Here is a 12,578-nt window from a genome sequence, read left to right on the forward strand (position 1 = left end):
CCCCCACCTACCTCATAAGGTGTCTGTTGTGGGGAGAGGAAGGGAAAGGAGCTTGTAAGCCACCTTGAGCATCCTTACAGGAGAGAAAGGTAGGGTATAAATCCAAACTCTTCTCTCTCTTCTTCTTCTCTGGTCAGTTTATTGAATGGACTGGAGTTTACTCCCAGGAAAGTTTTCTCTGGTTTGCATTGTTGACTGCTAACAAGGGGATCGACCTTGCAAGAATACCCAAAGCAGGCAAGAGCTTAAATACATCTATAGCCATGTAGATTTAAGATCCTTAGGTTGGTTCTGCACAGTCTTTATGATCCAGCAATTAATCTGCAGTTGTTGTATGTCTGTAGTTTACTCAGATCTGTATCTCCTTTCTGAAGAAGTCACACACACTTTAGCATGAGGAACTAGGGCAATTTATGCATATTTGAATAAATATCCCATATATCGATTACAATAAGTGTTGGAATAAGCAACTTCTGCATGCCTGGACACTGGGGGGTGCTGTGTATCTCACTCTAACTGTGTTGCCTCTCTTGTTTGCCCTCCTTGTCTGGGCCGGGAGACCACCCACTAACTTCCTTTCTTCCCCATGCTGGTTTCACTTCTGTCCTAGTTTTGACCGGAGCGCATGGTCAATGGCAGCCTGCCACAGTGGGGCTTTCCCATTGTAGCACTCTCTCACTTGCACACACGTGATGGCGTGGTAGAGTGCCCACTTGTTCATAGGGAAAGTATTTCTTAGATTAGGGTTTCTTTCTATCTACCTTTTTCCTGGAACAAAGCTGTGAACCGGAGATACTTGAATAAATGTAAGTTTTACCACACACGCCAGATGGGTGACCTTGGGCTAGTCACAGCTTCTCGGAACTCTCTCAGCCCCACCCACCTCACAGGGTGTTTGTTGTGAGGGGGAAGGGAAAGGATTTTGTAAGCCCCTTTGAGTCTCCTGCAGGAGAGAAAGGGGGGATATAAATCCAAACTCTTCTTCATCTCTTGGGAAGTTTCTATAAACTGCACTCACACACACTACTGGGCAGATCCATAATTCTAAACAAAATCTAACAATAAGAGCATAGGCTATGTGGGCCCACCCTGCCTTCATACAGGCAGACTTATAGGCTAAATATTCATGCTAAACTTTCTGGACATAATGAGATGGCTCACTTAGCTACGTAACATCATCTCCCTTAAATCACAGACACAGAAAAATGTCCTTTTCCTTTAACAAAGGTTTAATTGTGTTAATACTTACTGCTGAATACATCATCATTTTTCGGGGGTCAGCATTGGAAACAAAGTTATCGATCCTTTTCAAAATGTCTTTCACAAGGAGACCTGGATGGAGGTAAGAAAGAAGCTAAGCTCAAGAGAAACCAAGACACATTTCCAAACTTGTTTGCTTTATCAATTGCGATTTATTTTTCAACTAAAGATGACTGAGAAAGTCTAATGGTTTTAATTCAAGGAAATACTGAATTCTAACTAAGTAGCCCAATAGCAACTGATATCAAAAATAACAAGTGGTCTGTTCTGCTCACCACAAAAAAGACATCTGTGGGATGTTTTAAGAAGAGGTGACTGTTTCTTTTCACTCTGCACACCCCCAAAGATGACATGATGAGGGTGAAACTGACCAGAAAGTGAAATTTTCAGGTGGGAAAAATAAGATGCCTCCTGAGCTCTGCATTCCACCCAGCCAGGCAGGAGACGTCGTGCAGGTGGCTTAGGAGCAAAAGGTGTAATTAAAAGCATCCTCAAAATAGGACACCTTGAGCAGAAAAAACTGTGTGGAATTCCTTCCCAAGATGCCTTTTTAAGGTCCTCATGATGTCTTATTTGTTCTGTGAGGAACGACGAGAATTGGTCATTGTAGGATTCTGAATATCAGTTTGTGAGCGCACCTTCATTTTTCTTCTAGAGCCGGGGGGCTGGTTGTTGGGGAGTGGCTTCTCATTGTAGTGGCCTGATAGCTTTTCTTCAGGAAAGTTTTTCAAGTAATTTTTTTTTGCTGTTATGCTTGATTTTCACTTTTCCTCAGATTTCACTTTATTAGTCTAAGTTTTTGACCTCAATTAAGAATGCTTTGTAAGCATTTTTATGGAATTTTATGGAATTGCTGCTATAATGTATTTTAATGTGTTATTGGTGTATTGCATTTATGATACTTTGTATTGGATTTGTTTTATGTTTCATTGTACACCGCCCAGAGCCCTTTGGGGGTTGGGTGGTCTATCAAGACCAATAAATATGTAGTAGTAGTAGTAGTAGTAATAATAATAATAATAATAATAATAATAATAATAATAATAATAATAATAATAATAATAATAATAATAATAATAATAAAGCAGACTCAGGCCCTTCTAAGCTCACTGAATTTGATGTTACCATGCTCCTAAATGCATTTATATGGCCTATGGGATGCTTATACTGGCGTAGTGCCACTTTCCCCTTGTTTCTCCCCTGGATGCTTACCTCGCGGCTGTCCTCTGCGCACTGGGTTTGCAGAGGGGTCTCCTAGCATGTTTCTGTTTATATGCAAGGAAGCAGCTCACAGCCTGCGTTGCAGTTTGTCTGTCAACCTCTTCTTCTCTCAGTCCTTTCTCCCAGTCCTTTCTCTCAGTCCTTCTCTCAGTCATTTCAAGGGGGTGAGTGCAAACAAAAGGAGGGACTGAAAACGTTTTACAAATGTTTTACAAACGTTTTAGGAGATTTGAATGGAAAGGGCCAGTAGCGTTTTATCTGATTTGATCCTAAGATTCTGCAAACAAACCCACACATGTGAAATAACGTATGAGGTACTAAAGTCAGCATGCTTGCCAGCTTATCTTTTTACCGTTTTTTGTTTTTAAAGCTAGTTTCCAGTCCTTAAAGTTGTGCTAGACTATGACATATGAACCTCACCCTTTCAAAACCGATAAGTTTTTCTCATCCTCAAATAACATCAGAGCACAATTCACATAAGAAAAAAGGTGTTTTTTTTTAAAAAAAAACTCCAAATATATTTCTCATTTTAAAAACAGTGTTCTTTGGGGTATTGTTTCAGTAGAAATTTTACATCTACAAGGAGACAAGATGGGGCATGGAGCATACAAGTAACAGAGAAAGGAACCTATTTGATACTCGCCTCCTTGCAGTTGTGATTTTTCTTCTCTTTTCGGCTCTCCAAAGAGTGTGCTTATGGCTAACTCTATCAGTGACTTCAGTTTACCCATCATCCTCTCATCTGCCCAGTGTGGATTACGACGACGATGGAGTTTCTAGAGTTAAAAAAGTGAGCTTAACATTTTCCATGTTAGGGTTGCCAGGTGGGAATATGTGGGGGTATCATTCCCAAAGAGCACAGATGTCGCTTCTGCATTTTCCCAGAAAAGACGCCAGACCGCCAGGCTGACGGCCATTTTTTTTTGCTTACTGTATATACTGGTGTATAAGACTACTTTTGAACCCTGGGAAATCATCTGTAAAGTCTGCGGTCGTCTTATACCCCAGGTACTGAGCAGGTGGTACTGAGCGGGTGGTACTCTATATTTTAACTGGAAAAGTGGGGGGGTCGTCTTATACGCCCAGTCGTCTTATACGCCGGTATATACGGTATTTTTTCCCCCACCACTGCTCAGAGAAAAGTTGAGGTAGGGCTGTGTGTGACCTGGCCCCATCAGGAGCTTGGTAGTTTTGTGCCAGGCCCTTTTCCCTTCCAACTATATCTGTTCTGTGGCTTTATAGATTTTTTGGTTAGGCTAATTATTTTAAACAGTTTTTTAAAATGTAGACTACCCAGATCATCATTTTGCTTTCCACAGCAGCCTCAACTGGTGGATGGGAGCAGAGCCCCTTGGAACGCTACCTTACAGCCTGGATACCCATGTAATCATAGCCAAAGAAGAAGAATTTGCAATTATACCCCATTTTTCTCAAGTGTAAGGAGTCTCACAGCAGCTTACAAATCCCTTCTTTTCCTCTCCCCACATTGTGAGGTAGGTGGGGCTGAGAGAGTTCTGAGAAACCTGTGACTAGCCCAAGGTCACCCAGCCGGATTCATGTAGAGAAGAGGGGAATCAAACCTCCAGATCAGAGTCCACTGCTCTTAATCACTACACCACACTGGCTCTCAGTCTTCTTTGGATGTTTCAACTGCACATACTAGGATCCTGCCATTTTCCAGTTGGACCAAATATACTGGGATAGAACCAGGATCATGCATACCATCCCGCCCTCCCTCCCTCCATGACCTTTATTAGGCATAAGATCAAAGTCAAAGTAACTTTGCTATGCCTTCAGTCTATTTGGAACAGCGATCATTTAAAAGTATCTGGATCTTGGCCCTATCGGAGAGAGTAGGGTTTAAATTGATGTGCACCTCAATAAATTATCTCGGTTTCTCTCTTCACCCGGCTGCCCATTTCCATGAAGGAATCGAGTTAAGACCGGGAGGAAAGTTTCTTTCGCAGCAGCCTTTTTTTGTTTTTACAATCTAGATGCAGCATGCTGCATTCTGATTGGCTCTCCCCCCCAAAGGCTTCTGATTGACTGATCCAGAGCAACCACAGGAAAACCAAGCAGGACACACCCACCCACCCCTTTTCTCAAGTTTTGCAAAGGAGCCAATGCAATGCTCTCCGGAGAAAGGGGTGAGAACGAGGACGGAAGGCTGGGCATGGCAGAAGAACGTGAGGTCAGAAGGGGAGACCAGGGATGCGGGCGCAGGGGAGGGGAGGGGAGAGCAGGTGGTGAGGCATAAAAAATAAACCAGTCCGTCTCCCACGGTGTTTGCACGGGAGCAGAAGCAGCACAGGCTTTTTCAAAAGAACACCAATTTAGCGATTTTTGAAAACCCTGGGATAAGGAAAATCTTGTGGGACAGGCCTGATTTAGGGCCGTAAGCCATGCGGAATTCATGAGCAGACAGGGATATTTCACCTGCCCATCCTAGGACATATGATCTGTCCAGAAAACGCCTGAATGCATCAGCAGCATGTAGTTACATTCAGTCCTCCTGTTATGATATGTTATTTGAAGAGGGCAACACACAGATTTTGTACGGTGTACAGCCTTTGTTACTACATGAAACCTTGATTTTTCAGTGTTCTGATATGCATATATAGAAGGCAAATATCTGTGTGTTGCCCCTTCCAGACAACATGGCATTCATCCGTACCAGAAGAATATATGACGGGTGTCCAGTCTCTCATTATGCCATCGTAATGTCCAAAAGGACTCATCTACATGATACAATGTGAAGCTGTACCACTGGGAGCGGGTACAGGTTTTCAGCAGCTAATGTGCCACAATCATGCTGTTTAAACTATAAACTAATCCCAAACTTTATAAATATCTCTCTACGTATGAGCTGCTTATACCAACTGGGGTCTCCCTAGTGCCCACATGGATCATTATAACCAGATCCAAATGGGTTTGCAGGCATGATTATAATAGGACTTATCTTCAAGTGGGGTTTTCAAAGGTACAGTAGTTAATTAACAATACCTGAACAAATAAAGTATCATAAAAATTCCAGAGTATGTGAGTGTTCAAATCCAGAAGAGTTTTTGCATCATATCTTAGTTTAGATGCTATTAGACCTAGGAGTGGCTAAAAGATAAAAACAAAAATATTAATAGCTTGTAAATACAAATCAGCACAGAGGATAGATTCTGCATAGAGTGACATGGCATATATTACAGTAAATGTCAATAAATGCATTCAGAGTTGATTTTTACTGGCAATTTCAGAGCATCTCCAGCGTAGCAAATAATGAGTATTTTATTCTTGTTTCTATCATCTACCAGTATCAATATGCCATCATTGTTTCAAAGCAAAGTGACGGATTAGCATTTAAAATGGTGAATTTAAATAGTGCAGTTCAGTAAGAACAGGAGCACAATGTGTTAACCAGAGCTCCACCTGATTGGCTAGCTGAGAGGCAGTAGCCACGAGCCATCAAGAAGGTGTGCTCGCCTTACAAAAGAGAGAGAGAGAGAGAGAGAGAGAGAGAGAGAGAGAGAGAGAGAGAGAGAGAGAGAGAAAGAGAGAGAGAGAGTCTTTCAGAGAACAGATTGAGACACTGAGATCGAGCCTCTTGTACAAAAGTGTCAGACATAGATCGTGTCAGTTCACAGATCCAGTCAAGAGATTGTGTCTAAAGGCACAGGGAGACAGAAAGAACAGCTAGGTGTCCAGAGTTTGCTGAGAAATCTCAAAGACTGTGTAGGATAGATCCTTGTTTTCATCAGAGGCTAGGTGGCCAGGTGTGGGTGGAAGACAAGAGGAAAACGAATCTCACAAGAACACTCCTAATAACACCTGGGGGGGTGGGGTGACTAATATCTCAGTAGGAGACCGCACCTAGATATTGGGACTGGAGAATTCCTGAGGGTGTGTTAGCTTTACTGGCAGAGTTAAATGAGGGTTTAGAGAAACCCCAGAGCTTGCTCTGTCCCAAGCCAGTGTGAAACCCTTTAGAGTAAAGTGTGGGTGCTTCAGGAAAATGTTCAGGACTGTGTAGGAAAGGTTTTCCCTTAAAAGAGATACCTGTGTGTGTATGAAGCTATAACTTGAACCTGAAACAGCCATTTAACTGAGACAGCATTTTATTTGTAACATTGAAGTAAAATCTGTCTAAAGAACAAGAAACACTTATAAACCATTCTGTACCATCAAACTGAGAAGAAAAAGCTTGTAAATTAATTCTAGTTTATTTTATCTGTTAAAAAGCCTCTCAGAGTTCCATTTTTTCACTCAAAAAGGTGGCAGCATATGATTCCTGAGAGGGCTTGAGTGTGTGTGAGTGGGGTGTGCCTGGGCTATCAGCAGCTGTCCACTGAACCCCTACACACTTCCCCCTCCTGGGCCTCTGTCTCCATGAGGGAGTGGAGTGTGTTGCAGCAAGCTTCATAATGCATGGAGTTGGAAAATATTTTCAGTTTTGCCAGACAAAGAAAAAATTGCCTCCTAGGTGTCTGTGCAGTACAGACTACCCCTCTAATTGGAAACTAATGAAGTTGGGTTGTGTTGTCCAGATATCTACCCCTGACATAGGTGGTACATCTCAAGAACAGCACCATCCACACCCACGGCCCACTCTGGATTGGACTGTTAGAGACTGAACTTCTTAAACATCCATGATTGCTAGGGTTGCTAACCTTATTCTTATGCTATTCCTCCTCTCTTCACATTACCAGGTGTTCTACTGTCCTATAAACAGCACATGCATTAGGAAAAACAGCAGCAATAAAGTTGACAGCTCAGCAGCATAGAGAAAAAATCCTATGAGATCAACACTTTTTGAAAAGACCAGAGCAGATGTGGCGTTTCTCCTAGTTGCCCTGGCCCCGCAGGTGGCTGTACCGACCCACCTTCCCTGACCTGGGGGTTGGACTCCCCAGACGATGTTACCTTAGCTTGGCCCTGAGGGCCAAGGAACAGTCTTGCCCACAGGGCGCCTTGTGTTAGGCCACGCCTTGTACCCTCCTCCCGTGCCCTGGCCTGGGGTCCCGGTGCTGTTTGGCAGAGCTACCGGCTTGCCTGATCCCTCTCCCTCTCTCTCTCTCTGTTGCCTCACAGAAGAGAGCCCTCTGATTGCTTCTCCCCTTCTCCAGCTTCCTTGCCCCACCCTGTTATGCTTCACAGGGGTGGGGTGGGTGTGCAGCCAGTGTGAAGCCCGGGGTTCCCCAGCCTGTTCCCCACAGCGCTGGGCAGCAGCCCCTTCTAAGCTCCTTGCCTCTCTACCGCTCCCTTCCCCTGCCAATGCCCTCCCCAGTCCCTGCTGCAGCGGCAGCTCCAGAGGCCCATTTCCCTTCTCCTTTTATCTACTCCTCCTCTTGGCCCAGCTGCAGCTCATCACTCTCTCTCAAAGCCAGTTCAGCCGTGAGAGGCCCCTCCCTGCCAACACTCACTCTGCTGGCTTTTAGTCTGTCTGCTGTTATCCTGCTGTCTCTCCCTTTGCCAGCCCTTGCCCTGCCTGCTGTGCTGATTCCGGGTGCTGGGGACAGGGCCGCGCCCGGACAGCAGATATTTTCACAATCTCTTCTGAGTCTTCCAGGGGATGAATAAGTTACTCTGCATCATCTGGTAAACTGCCAGCAGCAACATTTTGTTTGAGACCTCCGCACTATAATTGTATTACTAAGAAAACAACCCTGGGAAAATGTCATAATGTTATTAGGGAGGAAACAGGCTTATAATAAAAGTCATTTTGAAGAACGGCATGAGGCTGGTAGTCAGATCCTTCTTTGACTTACCATATAGTTTTTCAGTTGGAGCTTGAATGCACCTGAACTGAAGCTTTCTTTCATAAGTTTAACAAATCGTGGACAGTCAAGCCTAGGATAGAAGAATAGCTGAAACAAAGATTATAAAATGCATTGAGGAGAAAAGCTCCTGTTACTGTGGCCTGTCTCTAATCTATTCAACTTGGGGGGGGGGGGGGGTGGGGGGGGGGGGGGGTGGGGGGGGGGGGGGGTGGGGGGGGGGGGGGGTGGGGGGGGGGGGGGGTGGGGGGGGGGGGGGGTGGGGGGGGGGGGGGGTGGGGGGGGGGGGGGGTGGGGGGGGGGGGGGGTGGGGGGGGGGGGGGGTGGGGGGGGGGGGGGGTGGGGGGGGGGGGGGGTGGGGGGGGGGGGGGGTGGGGGGGGGGGGGGGTGGGGGGGGGGGGGGGTGGGGGGGGGGGGGGGTGGGGGGGGGGGGGGGTGGGGGGGGGGGGGGGTGGGGGGGGGGGGGGGTGGGGGGGGGGGGGGGTGGGGGGGGGGGGGGGTGGGGGGGGGGGGGGGTGGGGGGGGGGGGGGGTGGGGGGGGGGGGGGGTGGGGGGGGGGGGGGGTGGGGGGGGGGGGGGGTGGGGGGGGGGGGGGGTGGGGGGGGGGGGGGGTGGGGGGGGGGGGGGGTGGGGGGGGGGGGGGGTGGGGGGGGGGGGGGGTGGGGGGGGGGGGGGGTGGGGGGGGGGGGGGGTGGGGGGGGGGGGGGGTGGGGGGGGGGGGGGGTGGGGGGGGGGGGGGGTGGGGGGGGGGGGGGGTGGGGGGGGGGGGGGGTGGGGGGGGGGGGGGGTGGGGGGGGGGGGGGGTGGGGGGGGGGGGGGGTGGGGGGGGGGGGGGGTGGGGGGGGGGGGGGGTGGGGGGGGGGGGGGGTGGGGGGGGGGGGGGGTGGGGGGGGGGGGGGGTGGGGGGGGGGGGGGGTGGGGGGGGGGGGGGGTGGGGGGGGGGGGGGGTGGGGGGGGGGGGGGGTGGGGGGGGGGGGGGGTGGGGGGGGGGGGGGGTGGGGGGGGGGGGGGGTGGGGGGGGGGGGGGGTGGGGGGGGGGGGGGGTGGGGGGGGGGGGGGGTGGGGGGGGGGGGGGGTGGGGGGGGGGGGGGGTGGGGGGGGGGGGGGGTGGGGGGGGGGGGGGGTGGGGGGGGGGGGGGGTGGGGGGGGGGGGGGGTGGGGGGGGGGGGGGGTGGGGGGGGGGGGGGGTGGGGGGGGGGGGGGGTGGGGGGGGGGGGGGGTGGGGGGGGGGGGGGGTGGGGGGGGGGGGGGGTGGGGGGGGGGGGGGGTGGGGGGGGGGGGGGGTGGGGGGGGGGGGGGGTGGGGGGGGGGGGGGGTGGGGGGGGGGGGGGGTGGGGGGGGGGGGGGGTGGGGGGGGGGGGGGGTGGGGGGGGGGGGGGGTGGGGGGGGGGGGGGGTGGGGGGGGGGGGGGGTGGGGGGGGGGGGGGGTGGGGGGGGGGGGGGGTGGGGGGGGGGGGGGGTGGGGGGGGGGGGGGGTGGGGGGGGGGGGGGGTGGGGGGGGGGGGGGGTGGGGGGGGGGGGGGGTGGGGGGGGGGGGGGGTGGGGGGGGGGGGGGGTGGGGGGGGGGGGGGGTGGGGGGGGGGGGGGGTGGGGGGGGGGGGGGGTGGGGGGGGGGGGGGGTGGGGGGGGGGGGGGGTGGGGGGGGGGGGGGGTGGGGGGGGGGGGGGGTGGGGGGGGGGGGGGGTGGGGGGGGGGGGGGGTGGGGGGGGGGGGGGGTGGGGGGGGGGGGGGGTGGGGGGGGGGGGGGGTGGGGGGGGGGGGGGGTGGGGGGGGGGGGGGGTGGGGGGGGGGGGGGGTGGGGGGGGGGGGGGGTGGGGGGGGGGGGGGGTGGGGGGGGGGGGGGGTGGGGGGGGGGGGGGGTGGGGGGGGGGGGGGGTGGGGGGGGGGGGGGGTGGGGGGGGGGGGGGGTGGGGGGGGGGGGGGGTGGGGGGGGGGGGGGGTGGGGGGGGGGGGGGGTGGGGGGGGGGGGGGGTGGGGGGGGGGGGGGGTGGGGGGGGGGGGGGGTGGGGGGGGGGGGGGGTGGGGGGGGGGGGGGGTGGGGGGGGGGGGGGGTGGGGGGGGGGGGGGGTGGGGGGGGGGGGGGGTGGGGGGGGGGGGGGGTGGGGGGGGGGGGGGGTGGGGGGGGGGGGGGGTGGGGGGGGGGGGGGGTGGGGGGGGGGGGGGGTGGGGGGGGGGGGGGGTGGGGGGGGGGGGGGGTGGGGGGGGGGGGGGGTGGGGGGGGGGGGGGGTGGGGGGGGGGGGGGGTGGGGGGGGGGGGGGGTGGGGGGGGGGGGGGGTGGGGGGGGGGGGGGGTGGGGGGGGGGGGGGGTGGGGGGGGGGGGGGGTGGGGGGGGGGGGGGGTGGGGGGGGGGGGGGGTGGGGGGGGGGGGGGGTGGGGGGGGGGGGGGGTGGGGGGGGGGGGGGGTGGGGGGGGGGGGGGGTGGGGGGGGGGGGGGGTGGGGGGGGGGGGGGGTGGGGGGGGGGGGGGGTGGGGGGGGGGGGGGGTGGGGGGGGGGGGGGGTGGGGGGGGGGGGGGGTGGGGGGGGGGGGGGGTGGGGGGGGGGGGGGGTGGGGGGGGGGGGGGGTGGGGGGGGGGGGGGGTGGGGGGGGGGGGGGGTGGGGGGGGGGGGGGGTGGGGGGGGGGGGGGGTGGGGGGGGGGGGGGGTGGGGGGGGGGGGGGGTGGGGGGGGGGGGGGGTGGGGGGGGGGGGGGGTGGGGGGGGGGGGGGGTGGGGGGGGGGGGGGGTGGGGGGGGGGGGGGGTGGGGGGGGGGGGGGGTGGGGGGGGGGGGGGGTGGGGGGGGGGGGGGGTGGGGGGGGGGGGGGGTGGGGGGGGGGGGGGGTGGGGGGGGGGGGGGGTGGGGGGGGGGGGGGGTGGGGGGGGGGGGGGGTGGGGGGGGGGGGGGGTGGGGGGGGGGGGGGGTGGGGGGGGGGGGGGGTGGGGGGGGGGGGGGGTGGGGGGGGGGGGGGGTGGGGGGGGGGGGGGGTGGGGGGGGGGGGGGGTGGGGGGGGGGGGGGGTGGGGGGGGGGGGGGGTGGGGGGGGGGGGGGGTGGGGGGGGGGGGGGGTGGGGGGGGGGGGGGGTGGGGGGGGGGGGGGGTGGGGGGGGGGGGGGGTGGGGGGGGGGGGGGGTGGGGGGGGGGGGGGGTGGGGGGGGGGGGGGGTGGGGGGGGGGGGGGGTGGGGGGGGGGGGGGGTGGGGGGGGGGGGGGGTGGGGGGGGGGGGGGGTGGGGGGGGGGGGGGGTGGGGGGGGGGGGGGGTGGGGGGGGGGGGGGGTGGGGGGGGGGGGGGGTGGGGGGGGGGGGGGGTGGGGGGGGGGGGGGGTGGGGGGGGGGGGGGGTGGGGGGGGGGGGGGGTGGGGGGGGGGGGGGGTGGGGGGGGGGGGGGGTGGGGGGGGGGGGGGGTGGGGGGGGGGGGGGGTGGGGGGGGGGGGGGGTGGGGGGGGGGGGGGGTGGGGGGGGGGGGGGGTGGGGGGGGGGGGGGGTGGGGGGGGGGGGGGGTGGGGGGGGGGGGGGGTGGGGGGGGGGGGGGGTGGGGGGGGGGGGGGGTGGGGGGGGGGGGGGGTGGGGGGGGGGGGGGGTGGGGGGGGGGGGGGGTGGGGGGGGGGGGGGGTGGGGGGGGGGGGGGGTGGGGGGGGGGGGGGGTGGGGGGGGGGGGGGGTGGGGGGGGGGGGGGGTGGGGGGGGGGGGGGGTGGGGGGGGGGGGGGGTGGGGGGGGGGGGGGGTGGGGGGGGGGGGGGGTGGGGGGGGGGGGGGGTGGGGGGGGGGGGGGGTGGGGGGGGGGGGGGGTGGGGGGGGGGGGGGGTGGGGGGGGGGGGGGGTGGGGGGGGGGGGGGGTGGGGGGGGGGGGGGGTGGGGGGGGGGGGGGGTGGGGGGGGGGGGGGGTGGGGGGGGGGGGGGGTGGGGGGGGGGGGGGGTGGGGGGGGGGGGGGGTGGGGGGGGGGGGGGGTGGGGGGGGGGGGGGGTGGGGGGGGGGGGGGGTGGGGGGGGGGGGGGGTGGGGGGGGGGGGGGGTGGGGGGGGGGGGGGGTGGGGGGGGGGGGGGGTGGGGGGGGGGGGGGGTGGGGGGGGGGGGGGGTGGGGGGGGGGGGGGGTGGGGGGGGGGGGGGGTGGGGGGGGGGGGGGGTGGGGGGGGGGGGGGGTGGGGGGGGGGGGGGGTGGGGGGGGGGGGGGGTGGGGGGGGGGGGGGGTGGGGGGGGGGGGGGGTGGGGGGGGGGGGGGGTGGGGGGGGGGGGGGGTGGGGGGGGGGGGGGGTGGGGGGGGGGGGGGGTGGGGGGGGGGGGGGGTGGGGGGGGGGGGGGGTGGGGGGGGGGGGGGGTGGGGGGGGGGGGGGGTGGGGGGGGGGGGGGGTGGGGGGG

General features: G+C 60.3%; 1 protein-coding gene across 1 annotated transcript in view; it reads right to left on the minus strand.

Moving 5' to 3' along the window:
• Window positions 1–12,578, minus strand: part of ACP3 (acid phosphatase 3) — a 48,112-nt gene that overhangs the window by 4,276 nt on the left and 31,258 nt on the right. The window contains exons 5-8 of the mRNA XM_048511378.1: window positions 8,238–8,336; window positions 5,485–5,589; window positions 3,125–3,257; window positions 1,250–1,332 (exon numbers count right to left, since the gene is read on the minus strand). Of these exons, the coding sequence (XP_048367335.1) occupies window positions 1,250–1,332; window positions 3,125–3,257; window positions 5,485–5,589; window positions 8,238–8,336 (420 nt within the window). The remainder of the gene's footprint in view (window positions 1–1,249; window positions 1,333–3,124; window positions 3,258–5,484; window positions 5,590–8,237; window positions 8,337–12,578) is intronic.

Source organism: Sphaerodactylus townsendi, linkage group LG11 (genome assembly GCF_021028975.2).
Source record: "Sphaerodactylus townsendi isolate TG3544 linkage group LG11, MPM_Stown_v2.3, whole genome shotgun sequence".
Classification (NCBI taxonomy): Eukaryota; Metazoa; Chordata; class Lepidosauria; order Squamata; family Sphaerodactylidae; genus Sphaerodactylus; species Sphaerodactylus townsendi.